Source organism: Panthera onca, chromosome B1 (genome assembly GCF_046562875.1).
Source record: "Panthera onca isolate mPanOnc1 chromosome B1, mPanOnc1 haplotype 2, whole genome shotgun sequence".
Taxonomy (NCBI): Eukaryota; Metazoa; Chordata; class Mammalia; order Carnivora; family Felidae; genus Panthera; species Panthera onca.
In genome coordinates this window covers 94,175,443-94,202,423 of record NC_138342.1, presented here as the reverse complement: position 1 = coordinate 94,202,423, position 26,981 = coordinate 94,175,443, and the positions used below count along the sequence as shown (strand labels likewise).

The 26,981-nt window shown below is 40.8% G+C and overlaps 1 protein-coding gene and 1 long non-coding RNA gene across 4 annotated transcripts in view; both read right to left on the bottom strand.

The window, feature by feature from the left end:
- The window catches only part of ALPK1 (alpha kinase 1), a 126,109-nt gene that overhangs the window by 21,061 nt on the left and 78,067 nt on the right, over nucleotides 1-26,981 (bottom strand). For 2 of the 3 annotated variants that reach the window (XM_081795564.1, XM_060654408.3), the window contains exon 5: nucleotides 8,577-8,775. The exons of the other annotated variant lie outside the window; for it this stretch is intronic. In XM_081795564.1, the coding sequence (XP_081651690.1) occupies nucleotides 8,577-8,775 (199 nt within the window). The remainder of the gene's footprint in view (nucleotides 1-8,576; nucleotides 8,776-26,981) is intronic. 3 annotated transcript variants of the gene reach the window in all.
- On the bottom strand, nucleotides 2,147-8,569 carry LOC145715443 (uncharacterized). The gene is made up of 2 exons (XR_014137617.1): nucleotides 5,165-8,569; nucleotides 2,147-5,126 (listed from the first exon to the last, which is right to left on the bottom strand). It is a non-coding gene; the product is annotated as an uncharacterized LOC145715443 (long non-coding RNA).

Here is a 26,981-nt window from a genome sequence, read left to right as displayed (position 1 = left end):
GAAAAGAAGGAAGGAAGGAAGGAAGGAAATAAAGACGGAAGGAAGGAAAGAAGGGGAAAACCACTTTCTGAAATCATGAGTTAGGTCCTGATTAAAATTTATTCATTCCAATGTTTGGAAAGAGAGCAATAACTTGAAATACCTATGTAAATAAATTTTACCAAAGGTATCTTTCTTCTTAAAAGTTATGTTTTCTAATTAGGTTTTGCTGATATATAAGGATGGGTAGTTTTAAAACATATCGATTTGTATTCGCCACATTTGCTGAATGTCTTAATTCTAATAATCTGTGTATTCCTTGAAGTTTTCTATGTGGGCAATCACACTGTGCACAAATCCTGCTAATCGTGTTTATTCATTTCTAATCTTTATACTTCTCATTTCTTTTTCTGTTTTCATTGCATTGGGAGGACTTCCAGTTTACGATCAAACAGAAGTGATAACAAGATGCATTTTTTTCTCAACTTGATTAAAAGGAATATTCCTAATTTTCCATCAGTAGTTTTGCCAAAGGTTTCCAGTTGCTTCCTTTATATCAGGTTAAGAAGTTCCCTCTTGTGCAGCTATCAGCTTATTGCCTTTCAGCTTCAAATTCATCCTTTATTCCCTGCTTTGCAATAACGGGAATGGACCTTGTAAATATTTCTCCTTTGCCAGCTTTGTCATTAGATGGTGTGGAGAGAGGGGGCTCCTGGGTGGCTCAGTCGGTTAAGCGTCCGACTTCGGCTAAGGTCATGATCTCACAGTCTGTGAGTTCGAGCCCTGCGTCGGGCTCTGTGCTGACAGCTCAGAGCCTGGAGCCTGCTTCTGATTCTGTGTCTCCCTCTCTCTGCCCCTCCCCTGCTCACTCTGTCTGTCTGTCTCTCTCTCTCAAAAATAAATAAACGTTAAAAAAAAAAGATGATGGGGCGCCTGGGTGGCGCAGTCGGTTAAGCGTCCGACTTCAGCCAGGTCACGATCTTGCGGTCCGTGAGTTCGAGCCCCGCATCAGGCTCTGGGCTGATGGCTCGGAGCCTGGAGCCTGTTTCAGATTCTGTGTCTCCCTCTCTCTCTGACCCTCCCCTGTTCATGCTCTGTGTCTCTCTGTCCCAAAAAAAAAAAAAAAAAAAAAAAAAAGTTGAAAAAAAAATTAAAAAAAAAAAGATGGCATGGAGAGACACTGCAAGGGGAAGATGCTGCTCTTCCTCATGTAGTGTGCCATTCTTGCCAGAATCCTGCCGTGCATACAGCTTCTCCAATGCCTGCCTCCTGCAGCGATCCTGGCTTCTCCTGTGCCTTCTTCCTACAACACAGGTGGCTTCTCCAGCACCTGGCTCCTCAAAGGTCGGCGGCACCCAGCAGCCAGCAGGTTCCTGCAGCATCCTCTCAGGTGACTTCACAGTGGAGTGAGTGCTGCCTGCCAGTGAGGCACGGCTCCATGAATGTTTCCCCCTGGTGTTCCATTAGAGCTGCTTTGTGGTGGCACCTCTCTGTGGATAGTGTCCCTCGGCACCCCGGAGGGTGGATTTCCAGTGAGTTCTGCTGGCATGGAAACTCCTTGACCTCTCTACCATCCAGTGAGTCATGGCTGTGTCTTCTCCAACAAGGTCTGGATCACGGCCCTGGTGTGCCTGGCTGTGCGCTTGTGAACTTTTTCTCATATGCTTTCAGTATAAGGGATAGTGGCTGCTCCTTATAACTGCTTATCCTGTATTTTTCAGAGTCTTCTTTACTACTTACTAGCCAATCCCTCATTAATCTCCTGATATAGTTAATAACTCTTTTATACTGAATTTTCCTTTTTCAAATTATTGTGTTGTTTCTGACTCCTGACTGGAAGCTGACCAATAACATCTCTAACTCTAGTTTGTATTTTCAATCTAAATGGGTTAACATTTTATAAAACACTTCTCACATCATTTTAGGTGAACATAGTTTTCTTGTTTATTCTGTCCATTAGGTGAATTGAATGAGTCAATTACTATTATTACCATTTGTAGTAAGCCCTACACCCAATGTGGGGCTTGAACTCATGACCCCAAGATCAAGAGTCACATGCTTTACCAACTGAGCCAGCCAGGCAACCCTGAATGAATCAATTTTTATTTCTTTTTTTAAAGAAATTTTTTATTTATTTATTTTTGAGAGAGAGAGAGAGAGAGAGAGAGAGAGAGAGAGAGAGAGAATGAGTAGGAGAGGGGAAGACAAAGAGGGAGACACAGAATCCAAAGCAGGCTCCAGGCTGTGAGTTCTGAGCACAGAGTCCAACGTGGGGTTTGAACTCACAGACTGCGAGATCCCAACGAGCTGAAGTATGATGCTTAACCAACTGAGCCACCCAGGAGCCCATGAATGGACCAACTTTTAAACATTAACCATCCTTATGTTTCTGGAATAAACAGATAATAGCCTTCCTTTACTGTAATGTATTATTATTAATTTAATACAATACTGGTCAATTTGATATTATTTTAAGATTTTTGCACCTGATAAATTATGTAAATGATACTACCATATAATTTCCTTTTATTTTGATTTTAGTTAGTTTGACCTATGCACTTACCAATTCTTTCTTTACCATTGCTTTTTGAATCTCCTACTCAATCTGTATGGATTCAACTTCCTCCTTAACAACACATGTTCTTTAATGTGTGTGTGCGTGAGAGAGATGTCTTGAGAATAATAATTATTTTTCGTCTTTGTCTGAAAATGTGAATTTTGTCCTCACTTTTGAATGATGATTTTTGCTGAGTATAAAATTCTAGGCTGAAAAGCTGTTTTCTCTCAATTTTTTTTTTTTTGGTAGATTTCATTGTTTTCTGGACTCTTATTCCTGATAAGATGCTTTTTTCAGTCTAAATATAGTTCCCATATAAATAATCTGTCTTTTCTTGTTTTCTTTAAGATTTACTCATTGTTTGATTTTCTGTAGTTTTGTGTCTGGGTGATTTTTTATTAAAAAATTTTTTTGCTCAAGGTTGGGTCCACCTTTTCTGCTCAAAGACACATTTTTTCCTTCGATTCCAGTCAATTCTCCCAGAAGTCCTATTATGTTTTTTACATTCTATTTCTCCAAGTTTTTAAAATGCCGCTTTCATATTTGCATCCACCTAACTCTATATGCTTCGTTCTCAGGATTTTCCTTAAATATAACACCCAGGTCCATCATTTTCTCTCCCGCCGTTTGACCTGCTGCAGGAACACATTTCAGGTAGGTCAGTTAGGGGGATGGAACACCTGAGAACTGGCCTAGGAAATTGATCTTTACTGGGAGGTTGTTACCACTCACCGGGAGCAGGCGGGTGCATGTTTAGAGTCTTTGGATAGTCCTTTGCTGGTCAAGTGAGGTTCGGGGAACAGCAGCATCAGTGTTGTCTGGGAGCTGGTTGGAAACGCAGACTCTGAGACCCTGCCACAGACCTACTCAATCAGGATCTGCATTTTCAGTAAGCTCTCCAGGTGCCTCATCAAAGTTTGGGAAGCACCGCCATTTGTGAGTTTTTATCGTTGGTCTGAGATGAGATTAAGTGAAAAATGGAGAGTGAACATTTAGAAATTTTTTTTTTTATCTTTTGCCAAAGTAATATTGTGACTCTTCAACCTAATAACAAATACTTTGGACTTAAAGTTTTATGTCTCTTTTTTTTTTCCTTTCATTTTTCTAATAATCTATTTTATTGAATTCACTCAGTTTAAGCAGCTTGTTTGGCAGGTGGTGTCCTTATCAGCACTTGAAATTCGGGAAGCATCACCGCCAACTGGGAGAGCTGCTGGGTTTTTGGCTCTTTCTAGCCATCACTGTATGGTTGCACTCTTGTAGCCTGTAGCTACAAAAAAAGAAACTTATATGTTGTGCCTGCCTTGTAGGCAATTTCCTACCAATTACTAAACTTTCTGACAACCACACTGATTTTTAATTTTAATTGCTGTATTTTTTTTCCCTGAAAGTTCTCTTAAGTTCTTTTTAAAAACAGTGAATCCTTTTCTTTTCCTGTTGTGTTCTTTTTATTATTTTTTTTTTGTTTATTTACTTTTTGAGAGAGAGTATGAGAGAGAGACAGAGAGAGAGAGAGAGAGAGAGAGAGAGGGAGGCAGAGTGAGAGTAGGCTAGGCACAGAGAGAAAGGGAGACACAGAATCCGAAGCTGGTTCCAGGCTCTGAGCTGTCAGCACAGAGCCCGACGCGGGGCTCAAACCCACGAACCATGAGATCATGACCTGAGCCGAAGTCAGACACTTAACTGACTGAGCCACCCAGGCACCCCTGTGTTCTATTCTTTAAACATATGATTTTTTAAAGTCATATGAGTCTTGGGGCACAGGGGTGACTTGGTTAAGCATCCAACTCTTGATTTTGGCTCAGATCATGATCTCACGGTTTGTGTGTTCAAGCGTGATCCACGTTGGGCCATGCTGCCAGCACAGAGCCTGCTTGGAATTCTTTCACCCTTTCTGCCACTCCCCCACTCACACACTCTATCTCAAAATAAATAAATAAATAAAAATTAAAAAAAAAGCCATATGAGTCTTTTAAGTTGTCCTACTTTTATATTTTGTTTTGGAGTGTCATGTTTCCTGTGTATTGTACACACTGTTCTTCTCTCCCATGTTTCATTTCCTTCGTTGCTTATACAGTTTAATCCGAGGGCATCTTCAGCAAGTAATAGTCTCCTGTGGAATTCCTATGCTCCTGGACTGTGGATGTTTCTCTAGAGCATAGTTTTGTACTTGATATTCTGCTGGGCCCCCAAAATGTAAGTACTAAACTGTTTTTTTTTTCTGTTAATTACTTTGGGGGATTCCCTCTCTTATGGGTAGGGTAAATTCAGACTCCATACTCATGTTTGGCACACTCATGTCTTGGGGTTTTCATTTGTTTGGGAAGATTTTTTTTGGCCTCTACCCAGAGCTTGGGCAGAGAGCAAGCTTCCTTGCCACTTCTGTGGGAGAGCTGGTAGAGCTGTTCAGTCCCCACACAGAGCTGTGCACACCTTTAAGAATTCCAGCTTTATGTAAATATTTCACTCCTCACATAGGCCCAAGGTGCTGTCTCTTGTCCTTGCATGAGGATTAAAATGACAGTCCCTTCCCCTAGGACCACATCCAAGTGTAAACCGCTCCGGCTATAGTGTCATGAGCAGGAGTCTACTGTATATGTAGACTACTATGTATATACTACTGTATACTGTGTATAACTTTGAACACTTTCTGTATTTCCAGCGCTTAAAAAAAAATTATTCACAATACTTATGTAATGGGAGAAGATTCTATGCTTGCTTACTGCTCCAGGTTGATGGAACTGGAAATTTTAACCTTTATCTCTAATTATGGCTTAAAAGGTTTGGCCTCCTAATTTTAGGCAAGAGTGAGCTGAGTAGGCTCACGATGCCCTCCATTGCCTCTGAAACCCCACATGTTGAAATGCCCCCACCCTTGGAATGTGTTTTGGGTGGATATCAGGAAGGGTGACAATAGGGCCGTGCTGTCCCCTCATATTACCTTTATTCCTCTTCCTTACTCCTTATAATATCATATAGGTATCTCACTCTTCTGACCCAAGAGTCCCAGGTGCTGAGGATGGAGACCCCTTTCCATGGCACCTTCTTTACCAGGACACCACCCCTGCTCTAAGTCTCTCTCTCTCTCTGAGACATCTGGTGTAGGGGGAGGCTCAAGAGTTGTTTGAGGGCAGAAATTCACAAATACAGTAAAAGATTGCAAATAACCTGCTCTGCGAGTGTTCCCCAAGACAAACATTTCTAATAAAATTTAACTTGATAAATGAGCAATGTCTTGCAATACAAGTAGAATGTCACATTATCACAACTGAGCCAATGGTTCTTCTCTCTCTCTGCGGAACTGTGGGTGATCTTCTCCCATGGTCAGATGCTGGGTCTCAGACCACAGTGTTTGGCAGAAATCAGTGATTTATCAGAACGCTAGAAGGTGCCCACACCTGGCAATAGTGTATTATTTGTCACTTCAAAGCACCTATGGACAGTCCTTTGCTTTTCCATACAAGAGTAAGCTTAGGAATGCTTTGCTTCATTCTAGGTCAGGCTGCCTGCAGATATAGACTCTTTCCTCTGCTGCCTTATTGCCAGTTACATTAAATATGGTATATGACAAGAATTTATTAATGCTGTGCTGTAGTCAACATCCATGCGAGCATATACAATGGCTCCCATGCAGAAAAAGTTTGAAAAGAAACGTGGTAAGAAGAAGGAGATGATTATGGTGGAAGTTGAGAAGGAAATCGTGGAGAAGGTCAAATGAGGTATGCGAGTGGCCAAAACTTCAAGATTTTATAAGAAGTCTGTATCTTGTCTCGTATGCAGAGGAGGAGGAAAAAAAGGCAGAGGAATCCCTCACCTCAAATGAGATTAGGGAGATGTGTAAAATATGGGAAGCAGTGCAAAATTTTACAGAAAAGCACCACCCGAATAAGGCTGTAGCCGTGTGAACAATGAATCTGTTTAACAATAGTGGGATGTCACATTTCAGCGAAATCCTCAAAAGGAGGCAAAAGCAAGTGTCCTTGGATAGGTTCCTTATTAAAGTTGCATCAAAAGAAAAAGATTCCATGGAGCCGCTAGATAGCAGTGATTCTGTTACTGATAGTGAAAGTCATCCTACACAGTAACCCTCCTCTATTCTCCCTCACACCAGCCATGAAGGTTTTCAAAGTAAGTACAGGTTAATTTGTTTTTCTTTATATTTTGTATTTTCTTTATTATTTTGTATTCTATTCCAGTATTGTAATCATTTTTATATGAATATGTTTGGGTTGGGGAATGAATCATCTGAGTTTCCATTATTTCTTATGGGGAAATTTGCTTGGATATACAAGTGCTTTGGATTACAAGCATTATTTCCAGAACAAATTATGCTCGCAAACCAAGGTTTTACTGTCTTCACTTAACCAAGGCTGTGTTTGTGTTCTTGTGGCTCTTTTGGTAGTTTCTTTGAGGAAAAGACAACCCAACTGTTGGGGAGTAAGATCTAGGATTTTATCTAAGGTGTACAATATGTGAACAGAGGAGCATACTGTTCATGACGATATCTAGGCTTACTTGTTATCATAGTTGGAAGCCTGAGAGAAACAACAAAATGAACCAGTGAAAAGTTCGATTTGGCTGTGTAAAGCAAAGCTATCAACAGGCCTGCTTACCACTTGACCTCAATTTCCATGTCCCACCATAGAAATTCCATATACCAGAAACGAGGTCACATTAACTCTTCCAAGTTCCAACTGAGAAGAACCAATATGGAAGTCTGCCTGTGCACGCCCGGCCTTCATCATTCTGTCCTCCCCACAGAGTGCTACACACACACATCATCGCCATCTGATGCCATCAGAAGGAACATCAGTTGCTAGGTTTTCCTCATCCCCCAAACATTATAAACTCGAAACACTGTAAAATGTCCAAGATCAGGGATTTTGGAAGGAAGGAAGTTTTCCTAAGTTCCACTCCGTCTCTGCAGTTACTCTAGAAAAGTAACCAACATGGACACAATTTACACACAGCTGCAAGGACTTGAAAGTGAATGAACTTGGGCTTTTGAAAAGTTAACCTCCACAAGCCCATTTCTCTCATGTCCTTTTATCTCTGTGCCTCTCTGCATCCAACAATTGTCCCATTTAGTATAGTCAGTACAGTTCCTTTTCAAAGGAAGTGAAGTAAAGATATTTTAACTCCTTGCAGGCCAGGCTTATTAAAAACAGCAACAATAGCTAAAATCAGTTTTAAAAGGAAGTGAAGTAAAGATATTTTAACTCCTTGCAGGCCAGGCTTATTAAAAACAGCAACAATAGCTAAAATCAATTTAAAAAACTGAGCCAGTCCGGGAAGGGCAACTTGCTTTCTACTTCTGTCCTTTATTCTTTCACTCTTAGAAGTGAGAATAGCAGGCTACACATTTCTAAACCTCATGGTTATCAGTAACTTAAATAATTCAAAAATTCTATAGAAGTAAACTTCACTGTAATGCATAGCAGGTCTCCTTCCCCTCCAATCCCCCTCTACATTACATCCTAAGTTAGAATGTCAGCCTCATTTTTCATTTCATTCAAAGTGACAGAAGGAAAAAAAAAAAGATACTTTAAGGCCTAATCAGGTACTGTACCGGTGTTCCCAGGGATGGAAAAAACCCTCAAATTACTTCAGTGGGTTTGTCAGCTCTATTGTTAGCATAGTCAAGTGGCCCTGCAGAAAGGAGACAGGAGAACTAAGAGAAAATAGTAGAATTTTAATCTGCTTTTTAAAGGCTCTTGGTCAGAAGTATAGCAATTCAGATACCCCTGTTTGAAAGCAGCAGGACAGATTTGTTAGAAGACAAAAGCTCCAATTAGTATTTTCCACACCCTTTCACAATTTTCTCTACCGCTTTTGGCTCTGAAACCCTTTATGCCAGGGCCTTTGTGCTGGCAAGAGGCGGGTGGAAGGGCATCGCGGGCCGGGGGCGGGGAGAGCCCGCAGCTTGAAAAGATGGCCCGCGGGCCCGGGTGCCCGCCGCACTCCCCCGCGGAAGTCAAGTAGCTCCGGAGGGAAGGCGAGCCCGCGGCTGGACGTCCTGGGCCGGCGGGAGGAGGCCTACCTGCGTTGACCGAGAGTCGGGCTTGGCGAATGACCACCTGCGGGGCAATTGGCGTTCCCGGCTGCAACTTGTGGAGCCTTTTGGCGACCTGCAGGAGCTTGCCCGACACGTCGAGCCCGTACAGGAACCGGTCGCTTAAGAACACAATGGCAGCAGCCGTGGCGCAGTCGCGGGCGAGGATGGAGGCTTTCAAGGACGCCTGGAGGGACATCCACGGGACGTCATGAACCAGACAGAAGCCGCGCCCGGCGCAAAAAGAAGGCAGCCGTGACACCAAGCTTAATCTCTAGGTGTTTTTGTTGAAACAAGAGCAAGAAAACCTAGAACTAGGGGGAGAAACATACTTTCTTGGGCGGCCGAACTAAAAGAAAAAAAATAAATTTTTTGGAAATGGAATAATGGAAAAATGGAAAAATCCAATTCAACTGGGACAGAAAATATTTCTTTCATTTCCCCCACTACGGTTCTAAAATTATACAAGTGCTAAATGCATATTTCCTGTTATTAGAAAATTCAAACACAAGGTAAAAATGAAAAGTGCCCCTTAGTTGACTCTTTACATTAGTTTTTACCCTCCTTGCCCCCAAGCTCATTCGCATTCTTCCTCATAATGGTGTCAGAGCGATCCTTCTAGAAATTTCTACCCTTTTATGTGTGTTTAGGCATTAATTGATTCCTTGTCTTGCCTTGCTTTCTCCCCCCCCACCCCCCCCTTCTCTTCTCCCTCCTTTTCTCTCTCATAAATGAGATTACACTACACATATTGTTATGCTAGCTGGTTCTTTCAGTCATGGTAACATCTAGAAGAGGGTTCCACATCAATTCAGCACACTCTGCTTCATTTAATGCCTACATTGTAATTAAGAGGAAATACAAAATTTTAGGTAACATTTTAAACATTTGATTTACATGTAGTTAATGAATACAACAAGAAAAAGAAGAAAACAGGCAGGAAATGAAAGTGTAACATAAAGAATGAGATAAATGAGGCAGAATTATGGGAAACATCATCTTTTGGACTTGTGAGGTGTTACATTAAAGACACTCAAAGCCTTGTAGCTACTAGCATAAATGAGTTTCCCACCCAGAAGTACTTTCTCCGTTTACTAAACTAAATCAAGCTGTGTTTTCTGAGCATGTGAACTCACATATAAAGCCCTGAAAGCCTTGCTTATTTTCCTAGCACGATGTTACTACACGAAGCACTGCTACATAATCCAAAGTACTAACATTTCTTGGATAAAAACTAGGTACTGGGCACAGTGCGAAGTGCATGCCATGTACTAATTCACTCACTCTTTACAACAATCCTAACAGGCAGGAAACCTGAGACTCACAGGGGTTAAGTGACATGCCCAAGGTCGCATGACCTCTGACTAAGAGGGAGGATTTGAACACAGGAAGTCCAGGTCTAAATCCCACATGCTCAAGTCCCATGTTGCACCGACTGTATTTTAAGAAAACAGGAGTTGGACATCAATTATCTGATACTTGCAGTGATGCCATAAATACCAAATATGTCATCAATGTTGTTAGAGTTGCTGGTCTGAAGCATGATTTACTTTAACAAATTTAAATTTTTAAAAAATGTTTATTTATTCTTTAGGGAGAGAGAGAGACAGAGTGTAAGTGGGGGAGGGGCAGAGAGAGAGGGAGACACAGAATCCAAAGCAGGCTCCAGGCTCTGAGCTGTCAGCACAGAGCCTGATGCGGGCTTGAACTCACCAGCCATGGGATCATGACCTGAGCCGATACCGACTGAGCCACCCAGGCACCCCTACTTTAACAAATTTAAGGTAAGAGAGGATACATTCAAACTGGGAGAGAATAATCTCTGCTTTTCAAAATCTGCTTGGAACAGTGCTTTCAGAGTTGTAATTTGATACTTGTATATCTATGAGTAAAACTGTTCTAAACTTTTATATCTGGCCCATTCCAGAATTCTATCTATGGTGCTTATTCATGTGATTTGGCTTTCGGCATATATGTTTTGGTGTGCTTATCTATAGCACTGCATATAGAAAATAACATTTGTATTTATAGGTATTCATCCATCAGGTAAAGCCTACCAATAACCAGTACAATAAGCCCTCTATTTTCATGCTGATGCTCTCAACTCATTAAAGCTTTTAAGCTATCGCTGTGTTTATGAAGTCTGGAAAGTGATAATTTGCATTTATATTTATCCTTTTGTTAAAATTGATCACTGCTCTCATTGTGGTATTGATGCCATATTTTAGGGGGGACGATGTCTTCTTTTGATGTTTTTTTTTTTCCACGTGAAGGGAGCTTACTTACTGTAGCACACCTGGCCTCTTTCTTTACCCACTCTGCCCCAGGGGAGGTGGAATGACTAATCTGGTAAATTTGGGAAGAAGAAACTGGGCATGTCTGGCTTACTTCCTCTCTCTCTCTCTCTCTCTCTCTTTTGTTTCCTTGGGAACAGGTGTCTAAGGGAAACAGGATTCTCTGCTCTTTCATATCATAAGTCTAATCTAGAAAGCCACCCTTTATGTGGTGTTCTGCTTGCCTCAGTAATTTCTGTGATTGAATGAGGATGTCTACATAATTTAGGGGTTCAGCTAGCAGACCCCTTGTACTCTAATATGAAGCTATATCTTTCTTTCTTTTTTTTTTAAGTTTATTTGTTTATTTTGAGAGAGACAGCCCGAGTCGGGGAGGGGCAGAGAGACGGGGTGGGGGGGGTGAGAGAGAGAGAGAGAGAGAGGAAGAGAGAGAATCCCAAGCAGGCTCTGTGCTGGCAGCACATGGGGCCCAAACTCACAAAACCATGAGATCGTGACCTGAGCCGAAACCAAGAGTCAGAGGCTTAACCGACTGAGCCACCCAGGTGCCCCTGAGGCTATGTCTTTCAATTTAGTCTTTATCAGAATTAAAAGTAATGTTTAACCTGATTCTGCCTACCTTTTTTTTTTTTTTTTCTCTCTCAGCTTGCTCAGAATCCAGGAGGGAAGGAATCCTGGATCCTCTCAAAGATCCCAACATTAATTATTGCCTGATATATCATAACCCTTTCTGAGGAAAACTGCTTTGCCCAGGGTCCCTGCCTTTGAAATAGCTATGCATTTTGCTACTTGCCCTTGACTCCATTTCCCCACCCACGCACCAGCTCAAAGTTAACCCAAGAGTACCCAGCCCCACAACTCTGTGGCCTGGCTTGAAAAAATGAACTTTTAAATCTGAACTAAGAAATATAGAAGGGTAGAAAGAAGCAGAAAATAGAATATAGCTAAGTCATATTTATGGGCAATGGCAGAGTGAAGATTGAAGAATGATGGCTCTGAATCCAAATTTACCTTTTCATGAGGGCCATTTTTAGAGTTACAGGCCTCCTTTATTGTTCCATTATGTTTTCATAATAATGTACACCCCATTTTGTGAATATGTTTGAGTGAACCTCTGTTCTTTCCAACCAAAAAAAAAAACAAAAAAAAAAAACCACAAAACCCGAACTAAAACTGCAATGCTCAAAACTTCTATTGAGAATTGTCAAGTAAATCATCAATCTGAAAAACACAAATCTTGAAGCAAGAACAAGTCAGTCATTTGACATGCAGAAACTGTAAATCAAATGGAAAGGAAAATGTATGGTGTTATGTATGCCTTACTCTGTTCAGTAAGGCCTGTCCCTGATCAAGAGTCCTTCCTATGCGAGGTGTATGTGATAGAGTCCGTGAGTTTGCAACCTCAGCTGTTCCCTGCACAACTGGCAGCCTGTTCCACTTCCAGGCTTCCTTACAGGTCTGCTTGGAAAGTGCAGCACTCTTCTGCAACCCTGCTCATGACTATGTATCCTGCAGGGTACTCAGCAAGCCACAGTGGGTTCCCTGTCTTCGAGGTTGCACTTCGGTGTATGCTCAATGTTTAGTTCTGTTCTCCCTTCTCGTAGGTGCCCCACTTCAGCGTTAGGGTGATTGTTTACCTACATGGGATGCAATGTTTAGTGACAGGCTATTTTCCAAGGGTGATTCTCAATCCTTACCTCTCTGACAAAAATGGTTTCCATCATTGTAGCACTATCCAGTTTATGAAAAACATTCACGTGCATTAGCCCAGTTAAACTTAGAGTAACTATCAAATCTAAGTAAGGTAAGGAAACTGAAGTTGAGAGGTTACGTGACTTTCCAAATTTATAAAGTCAGAGGGTCAGGGTCAGGCAAGAACCCAAATCTGCATCTTTAAAAATATTTTTTTATTGTGGTAAACAATACGTAACATGAAATTTACCATCTTCATCATTTTTAAGTGTACAGTTCATTAGTGTTAATCCACATTGTTGTGGAATAGATCTCCAGAACTTTTCCATCTTGTGAATATGAAAGTCTATACTGATTAAACAACTCCTCTTCCCTGTCACAACCCAGTCCCTGTAACCACCATTTTAGTTGTTTTTTTTTTTTAAGTTTATTCACTTTTGAGAGAGAGAGAGGCAGGCAGAGGAGGGGCAGAGAAAGGGGGACAGATGATCTGAATCAAGGTCCATGCTGACAGCAGGGAGCCTGATGCGGGGCTCAAACTCACGAACCTGTAAGATCATGACCTGAACCAAAGTCAGAAGTTCAACTGACTGAGCCACCCAGGTTCCCCTTACTTTCTATATCTATGAATTTGATTATTCTAGGTACTTCAAATAATTGGAATCATACAGTATTTGTCCTTTTGTGTCTGGCTGGCTTCATTTAGCATAATGTCCTCAAGGTTCATCCATGTTATAGTATGTGACAAGATTTCCTTCCTTTTAAGGCAGAATTTTTCCACTGTATATATGTACCAGACCTTGTTTATCCATTCATCTGTTGATGGACATTTGGGTTGCTTCAAACTGTTGGCTATTGTGAACAGTGCTGCTAATGACATGGGCATACAAATATCTCTTCAAAACCAGGCTTTCAATTATTGTGGCTCTATATCCAGGAGTGGGATTTATGGGTCATATGGTAACTCTATTTTTAATTTTTTGAGAAAGCTCCAGGCTGGGTTTCCTTAGAGATTCCACCATCTTACAATCCCACCAACAGTGAACAGAGTTCCAATTTCTCCATATCCTTGGCCAACACTTGAGGAACTCAAATGTCTAAAAGGTCAGTTTTTCTTCTGCTTTCTCCTTATAGTCTGATCAAGGTGATTTTGCTCAGTGCTTGATCTGGGCATAGGATACTGGGTCTTTGGAGCTAGGGCTACACTCATCACTCACTGAACCCAAACAGTAGCTCTGAGGAAACCATATCCTTTATTATGATGAGAAAATTCTAACGGGGGGGGGGGGGAGGGACAAAAAACCCCCCACAACAATTGAAAAGAGTGTTTTTGTTATGTATTTAAAAGTAAAAGAAAGAAAAGAAACTTTATGGGAGATGGCCTTCACGGTCACTGTTTTGAAATTCTCTAGTTAAAGTTGGTGCCATGAGAGCAAATGATGATTTGGTGATTAGCTAGAAATTATTCCAGCTGGACATTCTTCACACTGAGCTGCAAAGACACTTTGCAATTCCAGTAGTAACTTCTGTGAGGTGGTCTTCCTGTGTTGGAAAGATGGAGTTTCTAGGAGTTTGGGTAGGTCAAGGTGGCCAGAGTTCACAGAGAAAGGAGCACAAAGCAAGAAGTCCAGAGATCTGAAAAGGTCCTTCAAGTTTTCAGGAGACCTCATTCATGGAAAGGCACCACACCAAGCTGGAGAAAGAGCTACCTAAAAGGACTAGAGGAAACAGTCCCCAGGCTTCATGTAGGTCTTATATTTCCACCAATCAGAAATGAAAACCTTGTTGTCCACAGGGCATGGGGTATTCAGAAGGGCATCACTTCAATAGTGAGTTAAAATTAGAGTAAAGTGGCTCTTGGTCTACTCTGAAAGTTTAGAAGCAAGCTTGAAAAAGAGCAATTTCCTAACTTGACTGAGTCCCAAAACAAACCTCGAAAATATTTACAGGCGGGACGCCTGGGTGGCTCAGCGGGTCAAGTGTCCGACTCTTGATTTTGGCTCAGGTCATGATCTCAGGGTTCCTGAGTTTGAGCCCCACATCAGGCTCTGCACTGACCACATGGAGCCTGCTTAGAATTCTCTCTCTCCCCCCTCTCTGTCCCTCCTCTGCTTGTGCGTGTGCTCTCTCTCTCTTTCCCTCCGTCAAAGCAAATAAATAAAACTTAAAAAATTAAGAAAAAAAGTGTTTATGGACTTGCAAAATACCCACCATCCAATGTGGTAAAACTTACAATGTCTGGCATCCAGCCAAAAATTGCCAGGCATGAAAAAAAAGCCCAAACTGCAAAGAAAAATAAATCAATAGAAACCGACCTCAAAATGACAGTTATTATAACTATATTTTGTAAGTTTCAGAAGGTAGAGTAAAAATTAGGTAGAGTTAAAAATATACAAGGGAGATGTGAAAGTTGATCCAAATCAAACTTCTAGAGATTAAAAAATATATAATGTCTGAAATGAAACCACAGATGTCTGAATTTGTTCTTAGCTGGCATTTATTTGTCAATGGCAAATTACTTAACCTCTCGGAGTCTCAAAGACTTCATCTGTGAAATGTGGATAATGTTTATTTTCACTGCTGTATCAGGATTAGAGGAAATGTGAGTCAAATGCTCAGCACAGGGCCTGGCACATGGTAGGTGCTTAATAAATGACAGGGAATACTGTGTGTGTGTGTGTGGGGGGGATAGGAAAAAGAAGTGAGTTCATGCACTCCTTTTCTCCTTATGGCAAAATAACAAGAAAAGACAGGCTCTGAAAATAACCGTCAGCAGAACTTTCAATAGAGTGAAAAGGAAATAATCGATCATGTGTATAACATCTATAAGGCTCATCTCAGAATACGACCAAGCCTCTAATTTCCTTTAATCTCTTTCTTCTCTTCGCCAACTCTAAGGAGTGATGTTGCTTGAAACTGAGAAAAAAAAAGGAAAATGAGCAGGCTTTATGGCAGTTGGTGAAGGAAAGCGGGTTCCTGAAAGGGAGCCTTCGCAGCACGTGCGAGTTGCTTTTGGCTGTCGCCAATGGAGGAATCCCTCCCCAAGCACCTGTAAACTGATGCTGCAAACACCCCATTCTGCATCCCGCATGAACACGCCATATATTTGAGCAGAGAACATTGCCTAATCTATTTTTCCCCCTTCTACTCTTAATAGATTGGAGCACAAAAGCCTGAGAGAGGGTGACCTGCCAGACAAAGGCCCTTTGAGTTCCTTGGAAAAGTAGACTTGGAGGAGGATGGAAGGAATCCAAGTGGCCCTATTATTTCCACTTGCACTAATTAGACATTTTTCTGTCAGCTATTGAGCACTGCTGAGAGGCCAAACTCACTGAATTCATTTCTAAAGTGTTTACAGAAGTTTGCATCTGTTTGTGTCTCTTCAGGAGGAAAATAAGCACTTCAATAGCATTGTGGAAAATCTAAACGAAGCATCCTATTCTGGAGGACCTGGCATCCCCACAGCTGCATAATTTAACTCGGTTTGGGGCTGAGCTTCTCGCATCTCTCTCCAAAACCTAACGATGCAAAATGCAGAGAAGTCAACTCAGGAGAATCTTTTCTTTCTTGCCATTGTCTTTTCTCTCCCTCTTTTGAAACCTTGGCATGCTGTGCACTACATACAGATTTAGGTGGGTATCATTCTTGTCGCCCCTCTCTCGCATTTCTACCAGCACTCTGAGAAATTAATACCCACTTTCATTTGCTGCCAAGTGAAGGGATAGTAAATTCCTCAGCGGCAACGCCGAATACATCACCATCCTGGGAATCTCCCCCAAATGTACGCCCCGGGAGCACTCTGACTTCAGGAGGAGGGTAATGAAAGGAGGCCAGAGTGTGTGGCAAGGAAGGACACTAAAAGAGAAAGTTTCCCTACATGGTAAAATGTGCCTGGGTTATGCACAATTAGATTAACATGAAAGAGAGTCCCTCCCCCACCCCCACTCCCCAAAAAAGAAAGAAAAAGAAAACAACACAAAAACCCTAACCCACTGCCTACATGGGCAGTGCCTTTGAAATGCATATTGGTCTACATGGAATTTGATTCAGGGTTCTTTTGTTTGGGTTTGTAGGCCTATGACTGACCTGCCATCACAGAGCACTCAAAAATATGATCTTTTTAGACAATCTCACAGTAGCAGAATTTTAGTTGTTGGAATCAACATAGGATAACTCAAGGAAAAAAAAAAGGAACAGGAATTCTATTCCTTTATCTTTCTTCAGAGCCTGACTTAAGGGCTGTCAAATTGTTCAAATAGCCACCAACTTGTGTTTTTCTTGTTGAGTGATCATGTTTAAATAAAAATATGTGGATGTAGATAAGAGAGTGCTGGATTTCTAGAGACAGGCTTACAAATGAGTGTGTGCGTGTGTGCGTGCATGTGTGCAACAGCCCCACAGTTGTTTTTTCACATCTGTTTTCAGAATGGAAAATATGGGGTTCTAATTGAGTTTATGGCACAAAGGGAACTTCACGGCTAGAAAGCTGAGTCAGGTGGTAAAGGAATTAAACTCCACAATGAGATTTCAATACACAGATGATTGAAAAAATGCTAAAGAGCTTTTTCTAAGGGCTTTTGCTGAACAGCAGCAAGGAAAAGTGTGTGCCGTTTTCATGGTTCCTTGCATTAGTGCTAGCCCCTCCCGATGCTGAGCATCAAGTTTGGGTCCCAGCTATGGGTTCAAAGCCATGATGCGTTTGCAGCAATGACAATGGCAGCTGTTCTCTAGGGGGCTGGGTGAGGGGACTCAGAACTGAAGCCATCTGGCATTGCAATTGGCAGGAATAGTGGAAAGGGAAATTATTGCTGCATAGCAAATTGGGAGATTGGAAAAAGGCAGGGGAAAGTGGGGGAAGATGTCCTGAGGTGAGGAATTAGCAGAATAAACAAATGAAAAATGATGATGCCTGCATAGTTATATATCAATAAGGAAAGCAGAGTAAGAGTAGAACCTGTCCAATTGGACTACTCAAGGTCGACGGAAGACCAAGCATGTCATGCTCTAAATTTGTCCACCCGCTGAAATGTGAGGAAAAGAACCGAACTTTCCTAAGGTTTATGCCCAAGACTGGTTAACATTTCACTGATCTTCTTTCATTTTACCAGTAGAACATGCAAGTCCTTTTTGCAAAATAGTTGCATATCTTTTTCTCTATATACCTAAAGACAGCATTTGCAATCATCTTTCCCTGCTTTTCATCCTCTCTCCCTCATATCTACGATAGATGGAGTTGGCTGTCTTTTAGAAGAAAAAGAAAGCAGTTTCAAAACAGATGACCACTTGCCCAGGATCCTAGTGAATCTCATGGTCCCTGAGAACCAGGGACCTGCATGCCTTAGTCTCTTCCAGGTTGTGATGGCCACTATCACTCCAGTCACCACTGGTCATTTCAAAATCCACATCGATGATTCACTTAGCACACTGATCTCGCTTGCCACAGCCTCTTTATCTCCAGTGATCTTGCTCTACACCAAGCCTTAGTCCCTATGACTATGATACTCATGACTCCCATGGTCAGTCATAGCCTAGAACTTAAAATTTTGATAACAGCCCAGTTGGAATCTCAACTTAACCATTTGATTCTCTGATCTTTATCTACTATTCTAACTGCCTTTCTCAGTAGCTCAACTCCAACAATTCTGCAACCCTTCAGGGACATCCACACAATCCGTTGACCCCTACTATTGTTGTGTAACCAATCCCCTCATGTTCTCGCTTGACTCTTTAAATTCCTGCGGTGCATTGGGGCACCTGGGTGGCTCAATCATTTAAGCCACCAACTTTGGCTCAGGTCGTGATGTCACAGGTTGCGAGTTCAAGCCCTGCATCGGTCTCTGTGGTGACAGCTCAAAGCCTAGAGCCTGCTTCAGATTTTGTGTCTCCCTCTTTCTTTGCCCCTCCCCTGTTTGCACTCTCTCTCTCTCTCTAAAATAAATAATAAACATTAAAAAAATTTAAATTCCCACAGTGCATCCAAGTAATGACTTAAAAAAAAAACCCATTCTTGATGCCTTTGTCACTTTCTGCTTCTGTCACATAAATCTGGCAATTCCAACTATATTTATTGTTAAGGAAAAATGTTGGCCTCACATTAAAATCACTTAAGGGAGGGGCTCCTGAGTGGCTCAGTCGCTTGAGCCTTCGACTTCGGCTCAGGTCATGATCTTGGGATTCGTGAGTTCGGTCCCCACATCAGGCTTACTGCTGTTAGTGTGGAGCCCCCGCTCTCTCTGTCCCTCTCCTCTTGCACTCTCTCTCAAAAACAAAATCTCTTAGGGGAACTTTAAAAAGTTCAGATGTCTAGATGGCACCCCAGACCAGTTAAATTGAACTCTCTGGGAATTGTACGCAGGCATTGATTTCTTTTAATATCCCCAGGTGATTCAATGTGCAGGCAGAACTGCGAATCCCTGGGGTAGCCTGACTGTTAGCCACTTTCCTCATCCCTCAATTCCTTCTCTTGCTAAAGGTGAAATGAGTTATCTGATGGGAGGGGGCATACCTGGCTCAGACCTTTCCTCTCCCCTCTCTTCAAAACTTCCTCCCTGTTCGGGGTGCCTGGGTGGCTCAGTCGGTTGAACGGTTGAGTGTCTGACTTCAGCTCAGGTCATGAACTCGTGGTTCGTGAGTTCAAGCCCCACATCAGGCTCTGTGCACAGAGCCTGGAGCCTCGTTCGGATTCAATGTCACCCTCTCTCTCTCTGTTCCTCCCCTACTTGTACTCTCTCTCTCTCAAAAATAAATAAAGATTAAAACAAAATTTTTAAAAAAAGGGGGAGGGCGCCTGGGTGGCTCAGTCAGTTGGGCGTCTGACTTTGGCTCAGGTCATGATCCCATAGCTTGTGAGTTCGAGCCCCGTGTTGGGCTCTGTGCTGACAGCTCAGAGCCTGGAGCCTCCTTCAGATTCTATGCCTCCCTCTCTCTGTGTCCCTCCCCTCTCTGTCTCTCTGCCTTTGTCAAAAATAAATAAAGATTAAAACAAAATTTAAAAAAAAAAGGGGGAGGGCGCCTGGGTGGCTCAGTCGGTTGGGTGTCTGACTTTGGCTCAGGTCATGATCCCACAGCTTGTGAGTTCAAGCCCTGTGTTGGGCTCTGTGCTAACAGCAGATTCAGATTCTATGCCTCCCTCTCTCTGTGTCCCTCCCCTCTCTGTCTCTCTGCCTTTGTCAAAAATAAATAAAGATTAAAAAAATTTAAAAAAAAAAATCTTTCTCCCTGTTCTACAATAAGGGAAGGAACTTGCCAGCAACAAAATGAGTCTGGGGTAGAGAATTTACCAACTCACTTGTCTGAATACCTAAAGCTACATTCTCCTATCCATTTTAGAATAATGAAGGCTGCTCTTTTGTATCTATCTTTCAGTTGGCTCTGAACACAGGAGGTGACAATGAGTGTTATTTGTTGCTACTTACAATCCCCAAATTATATCTACTTTTCTGCCTAACCTGAGCTTCTACCCAAGTAATTGCATGTAGCTGGAGAAAAACACACAACCATAACACTTTGAATTTATGACCTTAACATGAAGTTGGCCCTCAGCACAGCCTGACAGTCCAGCTACACTCACACCTTCTGCTCTCTTCTCAAGGTGTCATGCTTTCTGTGGACAACCTGGCTTCTTCTTTCACTGAGAAAACAGTCAATGAGAAGAGACCTTTCTTATTGTCTTACCCGGATTTATCAACCCTCTTGCAGTGGAACCCATGTTTCCTCCTACTGTCCCTTTGCCAGGGTTAAGGCCAACCTCCCATTTATATACTCAGTTCTATCCCTCCTTCTTTGCTCTAGGACACGATTCCTGTAAACACCCTTTTTCTCTTCCACATCATTAATTTCCTCGTCTCTACCAGATCATTCTCATCAGCATACAGACATAGTGTCTTTCATCTTAAAAAATTTTCCCTTAGGGGCGCCTGGGTGGCTCAGTCGGTTAAGTGTCCGACTTTGGTTCAGGTCATGATCTCGTGGTTCGTGAGTTCAAGCCCCGCATCAGGGTCTGTGCTGATGGCTCAGAGCCTGGAGCCTGTTTCAGATTCTGTGTCTCCCTCTCTCTCTGACCCTCCCCCATTCATGGTCTGTCTCTCTCTGTCTCGAAAATAAATAAAGGTTAAAAAAAAAATAAAAAAAAAAATTTCCCTTAATCATATATCTTTGTACATCTTTGTCTTAGTTCAGGCTGCTATAACATAAAATGCCATAAACTGGGTGGTATAAACCTTGTTATAAACATCAGACATTTATTTCTCACAATTCTGGGGAAGTCAAAGAGCAAGGCGCCAGCAGATTCAGTGTCTGGTAAGACCCTACTTCCTAGTTCACAGACGCCATGTTTTTCCTGTGTCTCCCTGGGGCCTCTTTCATAAGGGCATGAATCCCATTCATAAGGGCTCTGCCTTCATGGCTTAGTCACCTCTCATAGGCCTCCCCTCATAATAACTTCACCTCGAGGGTTAGGAATTCAACATATGAATTTGGGGTAGGTGAGGGGATACAAGTACTCAGTCCACAGCAATCTCTCCCCAGCTCCTATGCCATGGTCTCTGTCCCTGTTTACAGTCAATCTCAAGAGTTGTCTAAACTCACTGTCTTTACTTCCTCATTTCTCATTCTTTCTTAAAGCTATATCTTTCATCCCCAACACTCCACTGAACCCATGCTTTTCAAGGTTGCCAACAGCCTCCAAATCCAACGACCATTTATTAATCTTCATTCCAACTCCTAGAAGCATTTGGTTGAGTCAATTAATCCCTCCTTTTTATTCAAGTGACTTCTGGCATTTCGTTCTCCTGGTTTTCATTCTACTTCAATTGTTTCTTTTCTTCACTCTACTTTGCTGGAGTATCCTTCTCCAGCCTCTGAATGTTGAATGCCCTAAAAGTTCTAAAGCTGCTTCTCTTCTCTAGCTGCACTTAGACTGTCCCATAGCCTCAAATATCATTTCTGTTGGTGAATCCCAAATTTGAATACCATCCTTGGTCTCTTTCCTGAAATGCAGCCTTGTATATGAGATTGCCTAGATAACAGCCAACTTGTCAATTAGGTATATCAAACTTAACATATTTATTTTCTTTTTAAATTTTTTAATGTTTATTTATTTATTTTGAGAGAGAGAGAGAGTGAACAGGGGAGGAGTAGAAAGAGAGAGGGAGAGAGAGAATCCCAAGCAGGCTCCACACTCAGCACAGAGCCCAACATGGGGCTCTATTCTACAACCTTAATATCATGACCTGAGCCGAAATCAAGAGCCAGACACTTAACCAACTAGGCAACCCATGCACCCCTATTTCATTTCTTAAGTAGGCCCCACACCTAATGGGCTCAAACTCATGACCCTCAGATCAACAGTTGCATGTTCTACCAACTGAGCCAGCTAGGTTCCCCTCAAACTTAACATATTTAAAACAGAGCTCTTTATTTTCTATACTTGCTTGCTTCTCTCTTGGTGTCTCTATCTCAGTAAAACAAATCATCCATTCATTTGTTTAGGACAAAATTTTAGAGCTTTGACTCCAAGTTTGTGACTCTTCTCCTTCTCTTTTCTAATATATCAGCAAATCCTATTGGCTCTACCTTTATGTACAAATGTCTACAATATTTATTATTGATACGAATGTCATGGTTACATGTAATGACAAAGAAATGTCAGAGAAGCCTGAGAAATTAGAATTCTTATTCCTTATTTTTTAACTATGAAAATATCTCTAAAATCATAGCAAAACTATTTTCTTGGAGAGTGCTTAACCTGGAAATAAACGAAATGAAAAGAAATGAAATGAAAAGAAAAATCAAAAGTCTATATTAGTTGATGTGACACTTGACTGTGGACAGAACTCAACTGATTTGGGACCCATGAGCTTAATCTCAAAAATGAAGGGGAATTCATTATTGCAATACACTCCATTTATAGGGGAAAATTTTGCACATGAAGGTTTATAATGTAGCAAATGATTCTTGGCATATGATTTACTGAGAATTTATTCATTCACCCAACAAAATATTTAAGATATAAAATGTATCTTATAGGCATTGGATATACAACAAAGACAGACATGGTGTTATCTGATCTTCAAACATTTTGAAGATGAAATTTCCCAGCTCAATGTATTGGGTGGTTTTTAGAAAATATAGAAGAGATGAATGTCAGAGTTAAAAACAAAAATTTAATATTTAGGGGTGACTGGGTGGTTCAGTCAGTTAAGCATCTGACTTTAGCTCAGGCCATGATCTCAGAATTCATGAGTTCGATTCCCATGTTGGGCTCTGTGCTGACAGTTCAGGGGCTGGAGCCTGCTTTGGATTCTGTGTCTCCCTCTCTCTCTCTCTGACCCTCCCGCATTCTCTCTCTCTCTCTCTCTCTCTCTCTCTCTCTCTCTCTCCCTGTCTGTCTCTCTCCCTCTCTCTCAAAAATAAATAAACATTAAAAAATTTTAAAAAATTTAATATTTAGACCAAACATTTAGCATTATAATCTGAGTCAACACATTGAGTTCAAGTCCAAAAATAGGTCCCCAGAAGAAGAGCTATTTGATGAAGAAGATGCATTCTTCTCCCTTGTCCTAACCACCTTGGCTCCTGAGGAGATGTCTCCCTTCTCAAAGAGTACCAAGTCAGGTCAAAAGCAAAAGTTCTTATCTAATATGGTACTGGAAGACCTTTGTAACTGATGCTACTTTGTTTCCTGGGAACCGTGTTCACCCATGTGGATATTACTCCTCTTAACAGCTAATGGGTTCTGTGAGTGGTAATAGCAAAGGAGTCTCAGGTTTTGCCCTTAAGGCACTCCAGGGAAGAATCCAGAATATTGGTTCACCAGTGCTTATGATTCTTCTATCTCAGTGGCTGTCATCAATGGTTGTAGAGGAAGAGGCCAGCTTGACAATCAGTTTTGTAGTCTGGGGTTCTTCCACAGCTACATTATTTTCTCTCCTTTTTTTTTTTTCTTTTTTTTTTTTTAATAGTGGTGGTGTGTGACTGCTGGTACCGGGAGAAGGACTTATGAAGAAGTTCAACTGTCAGATTCACTAACATACTGTTTGGAATGTTAAGTTCTTTGCATTGTTTGAAAGGTTGCCTATATACATTAATAGATAAATCTGAAAAAACTTCAGTCATTTTTGATATTTTGATAGCAAAATTCAGCTAGAGGCTTGATTACTCTATTTGATCTTAGCTTCTGTCTTTTTTTTTTTTAATTACATTTCATTTATTTTTTTGTGGAGGTAGTGTATTCACATAGTTCAAAATGCACTTGGGGATATAGTGAAAAGTCTGACCCCCCGGGCCCAGGCTCCTTCCTCCCCTCTGAGAAGGTGATTGACATTATCTATTTCTTATATGTCCTTCCAGAGAATTTTTTTGAATAATAATTCAGTTTCTTAACAGCTAAATGGTATTTTTAAAAATATAAATTAATACTAAAGGTAACACTGTAATATCAAAAGGTTTAAAAATCCATAAAATATTTTATATTTGCTTCCTTTTTTTTATGTTGTGACTTTTATTCTTGTGACTTATTCATTCCATAACTGAAAGCCTATATCTCCTTCTCTCCTTCACCCATTTTTCCCATCCCCACACTCCTCTTCCCCTCTAGCAACCAACTGTTTGTTCTCTGTATTTATAGGTGTGATTCTGCTTTTTTTTTGGTTTATTTTTTCTTAAAGATTCTACATGTGAGTCAAACCAATGATATTTATCTTTCTCAGTTAGCATTACACCCTCTAGGTCCATCTAAGTTGTTGCAAATAGCACGACCTCATCCTTTTTATGGCTGAATAATATTCCATTATATATAAATATAAATATAAATAAGCACACACACACACACACACACACACACACCCTGCATCTTCTTTATCCATTGGTCTATTGACAGACATTTAGGTTGCTTCCATATCTCGGCTATTGTAAATAATGCTGCAATAAACATAGGGGTGCATGTATCTTTTTGAATTAGTGTTTTAATTTCTTTGGATAAATACTCAGTAGTTGAATTATTTGATCACATGGTATGTCTATTTTTAACTTTTTGAGAAACTTCCATACTGTGGTTGTACCAATTTACATTCCCACCAACAGTGTGAGAGTTCCTTTTTTCTGCATATCCTTGCCAACACTTGTTATTTCTTGTCTTTTTTATTTTAGCCACTCTGACAAATGTAAGTGGATATCTCATTATGGTTTTGGTTTGCATTTCCCTGATGATTAGTGATGTTGAGAATATTTTCATGTGTCTATTGGCTGTTAGTATATCTTCTTTGGAAAAAAATGTCTATTCAGGTCCCCTGACCATTTATTTTTCCATTTTTAATCAGATTACTTGTTCTTCTGGTGTTGCATTGTATAAGTTCTTTGTATATTTTGTATATTAACCCTTGCAAATATCTTTTCTCATTGAGTAGGTTGCCTTTATGTTTTGTTGATGGTTTCCTTTGCTGTGCAAAATCTTTTCATTTTGATGTAGTCTCAATTGTTTATGTTTGCTTTTGTTTCCCTTGAGTTTCTGTCTTGCCTCATAACTATAAAAATCTCATATCTGGCCCTAAGCCATGTCCTTTTGTCGATTAGCTTATAGTATAATAATAGCTACCATTTATTGAATGCTAGGCACCATTCTAAACATTCCATGTTATCCACTCACTTAATCCTCCAAACAATCTATGAAGTAGGTACTGTTATTACTATCATTGTAGATGCTGTTTACATAGGTTGCCCATGATGACAAAGCTAATAAGGGGCAGCTCTTGGATTCAAACCCAAGCAGTCTAGTTACCAAGTCAGCTTCCTTAGCCCCTACCTATACTGTCTTAATTTTATCAAGATTGTCATTGTCATTGTTACCAAAAACGTATGCTAGAAGAGTAGCAGTGTATAGCACAAAGAGAACTGTTTGGACCTCATTTTTCTTAGGGCTTTCTACTGGTTCTTAAACTATTAATTATCAGTGAAAGGATTAAGAGCTTACTTGTCCTGTTGTAATTTTAACAGCTATGCATACTTAGAGAAACAAAAGGACTCACCTGTCACTTTAGAGTCCTATAGTCCAAGGGAATCACATTCACATAAGCACAGCAGAAATAAATGTCCAATCAGTATGGGTTAGCCTTGCTTTAATAAAACCTCATTAAGGAAAAAAATCTCAGATTACTATACTAGGAAATGTCAACCTAAGGAATGGTTATGCATTACACGAGGTAGTCTTCATGATTCACTATAATATTCTTAAATAATGAACTTCTATAATCTATTTAAAATATGATTCAATTACAGAAAATGTTATTAATGACAAATAAGATACTTAAAAAGGGGAGTCAAATAGTGGTACTTCAACCAGGTTGTACATTAGAATCAATAGTGATGTTTTATTAATACAAGTTCTTGGGTCTCAATAGAGATCTAAATCAGGATCTCCAGGTTAGAGGTGCCTGGGTGGCTCAGTTGGTTAAGCGTCCGACTTGAGCTCAGCTCATGATCTCACGGTTTGTGAGTGTGAGCCCTGCATTGGGCTCTGCGCTCACAGCTCAGAGCCTGGAGCCTGCTTTGGATTCTCTCTCTCTCTCTCTCTCTCTCTCTCTCTCTCTCTCTCTGCCCCTCCCCTGCTCAGGCTCCGTCTCTCTCCCTCAAAAATAAATAAACATTAAAAAAAAATAAAGAATCTCCTGGTATATTTTAAAGAAGCTGCCCTTCTTTCCATCCCCCAACCCAAACTCACCCAGATAATCTTGATTCAGTCAGCTCATTAAACAGTGTTTATAATCTCTGGCATAAGCCATTAAAATCTTAAACGGGTATAAGTAAGGTGCATTTTAAGCATATTAGGCAAAGATATGGCCTTATACAAAGAGTGAAGGGAAGCTGTCCACAGTCTTATGCTCAAAGTAATAAAATGAGAAAGCTATTGAGAAAGAATGTTAAGAGTCTGACCTCTAAGCAAGCCCTTTTAAGGTCCTACCTGACAATGATTCCCGAAAGCCCAGAGATTTCTAATTCTTATACAGTGCCAGTGGGAGTAATTTACGCCTACTATGACGTTTTCAACGTCCATGAAAGAAACATATTTTGCTTCTAGTCTTTAATGGTGAATAACTATACAAAGTTCCATAACTGAGTTGGTAATACTTCCAAAATGTGACAGATTGTACATATATAGAGAAAAAGGAGCCAACTTGTTGAGGCTATTCTCATGAGGAAGCTAGTCATAGCAGTTGCTACAGGGAGACACTGCAGGACAGTGCAAAAAAAAGGGGGCTTTGATTGTACTGAGGCACTACCCCTTTGGGGTAACTTTTTTTAACTTTTTAGTTTCAACTTCTTATATATAAAGATAATAATACTGTACAGATTACTGAGAAAATTAAAGAGAACGTATGTAAAATGCTCCATAATAGATGCTCAGTAAATAGGA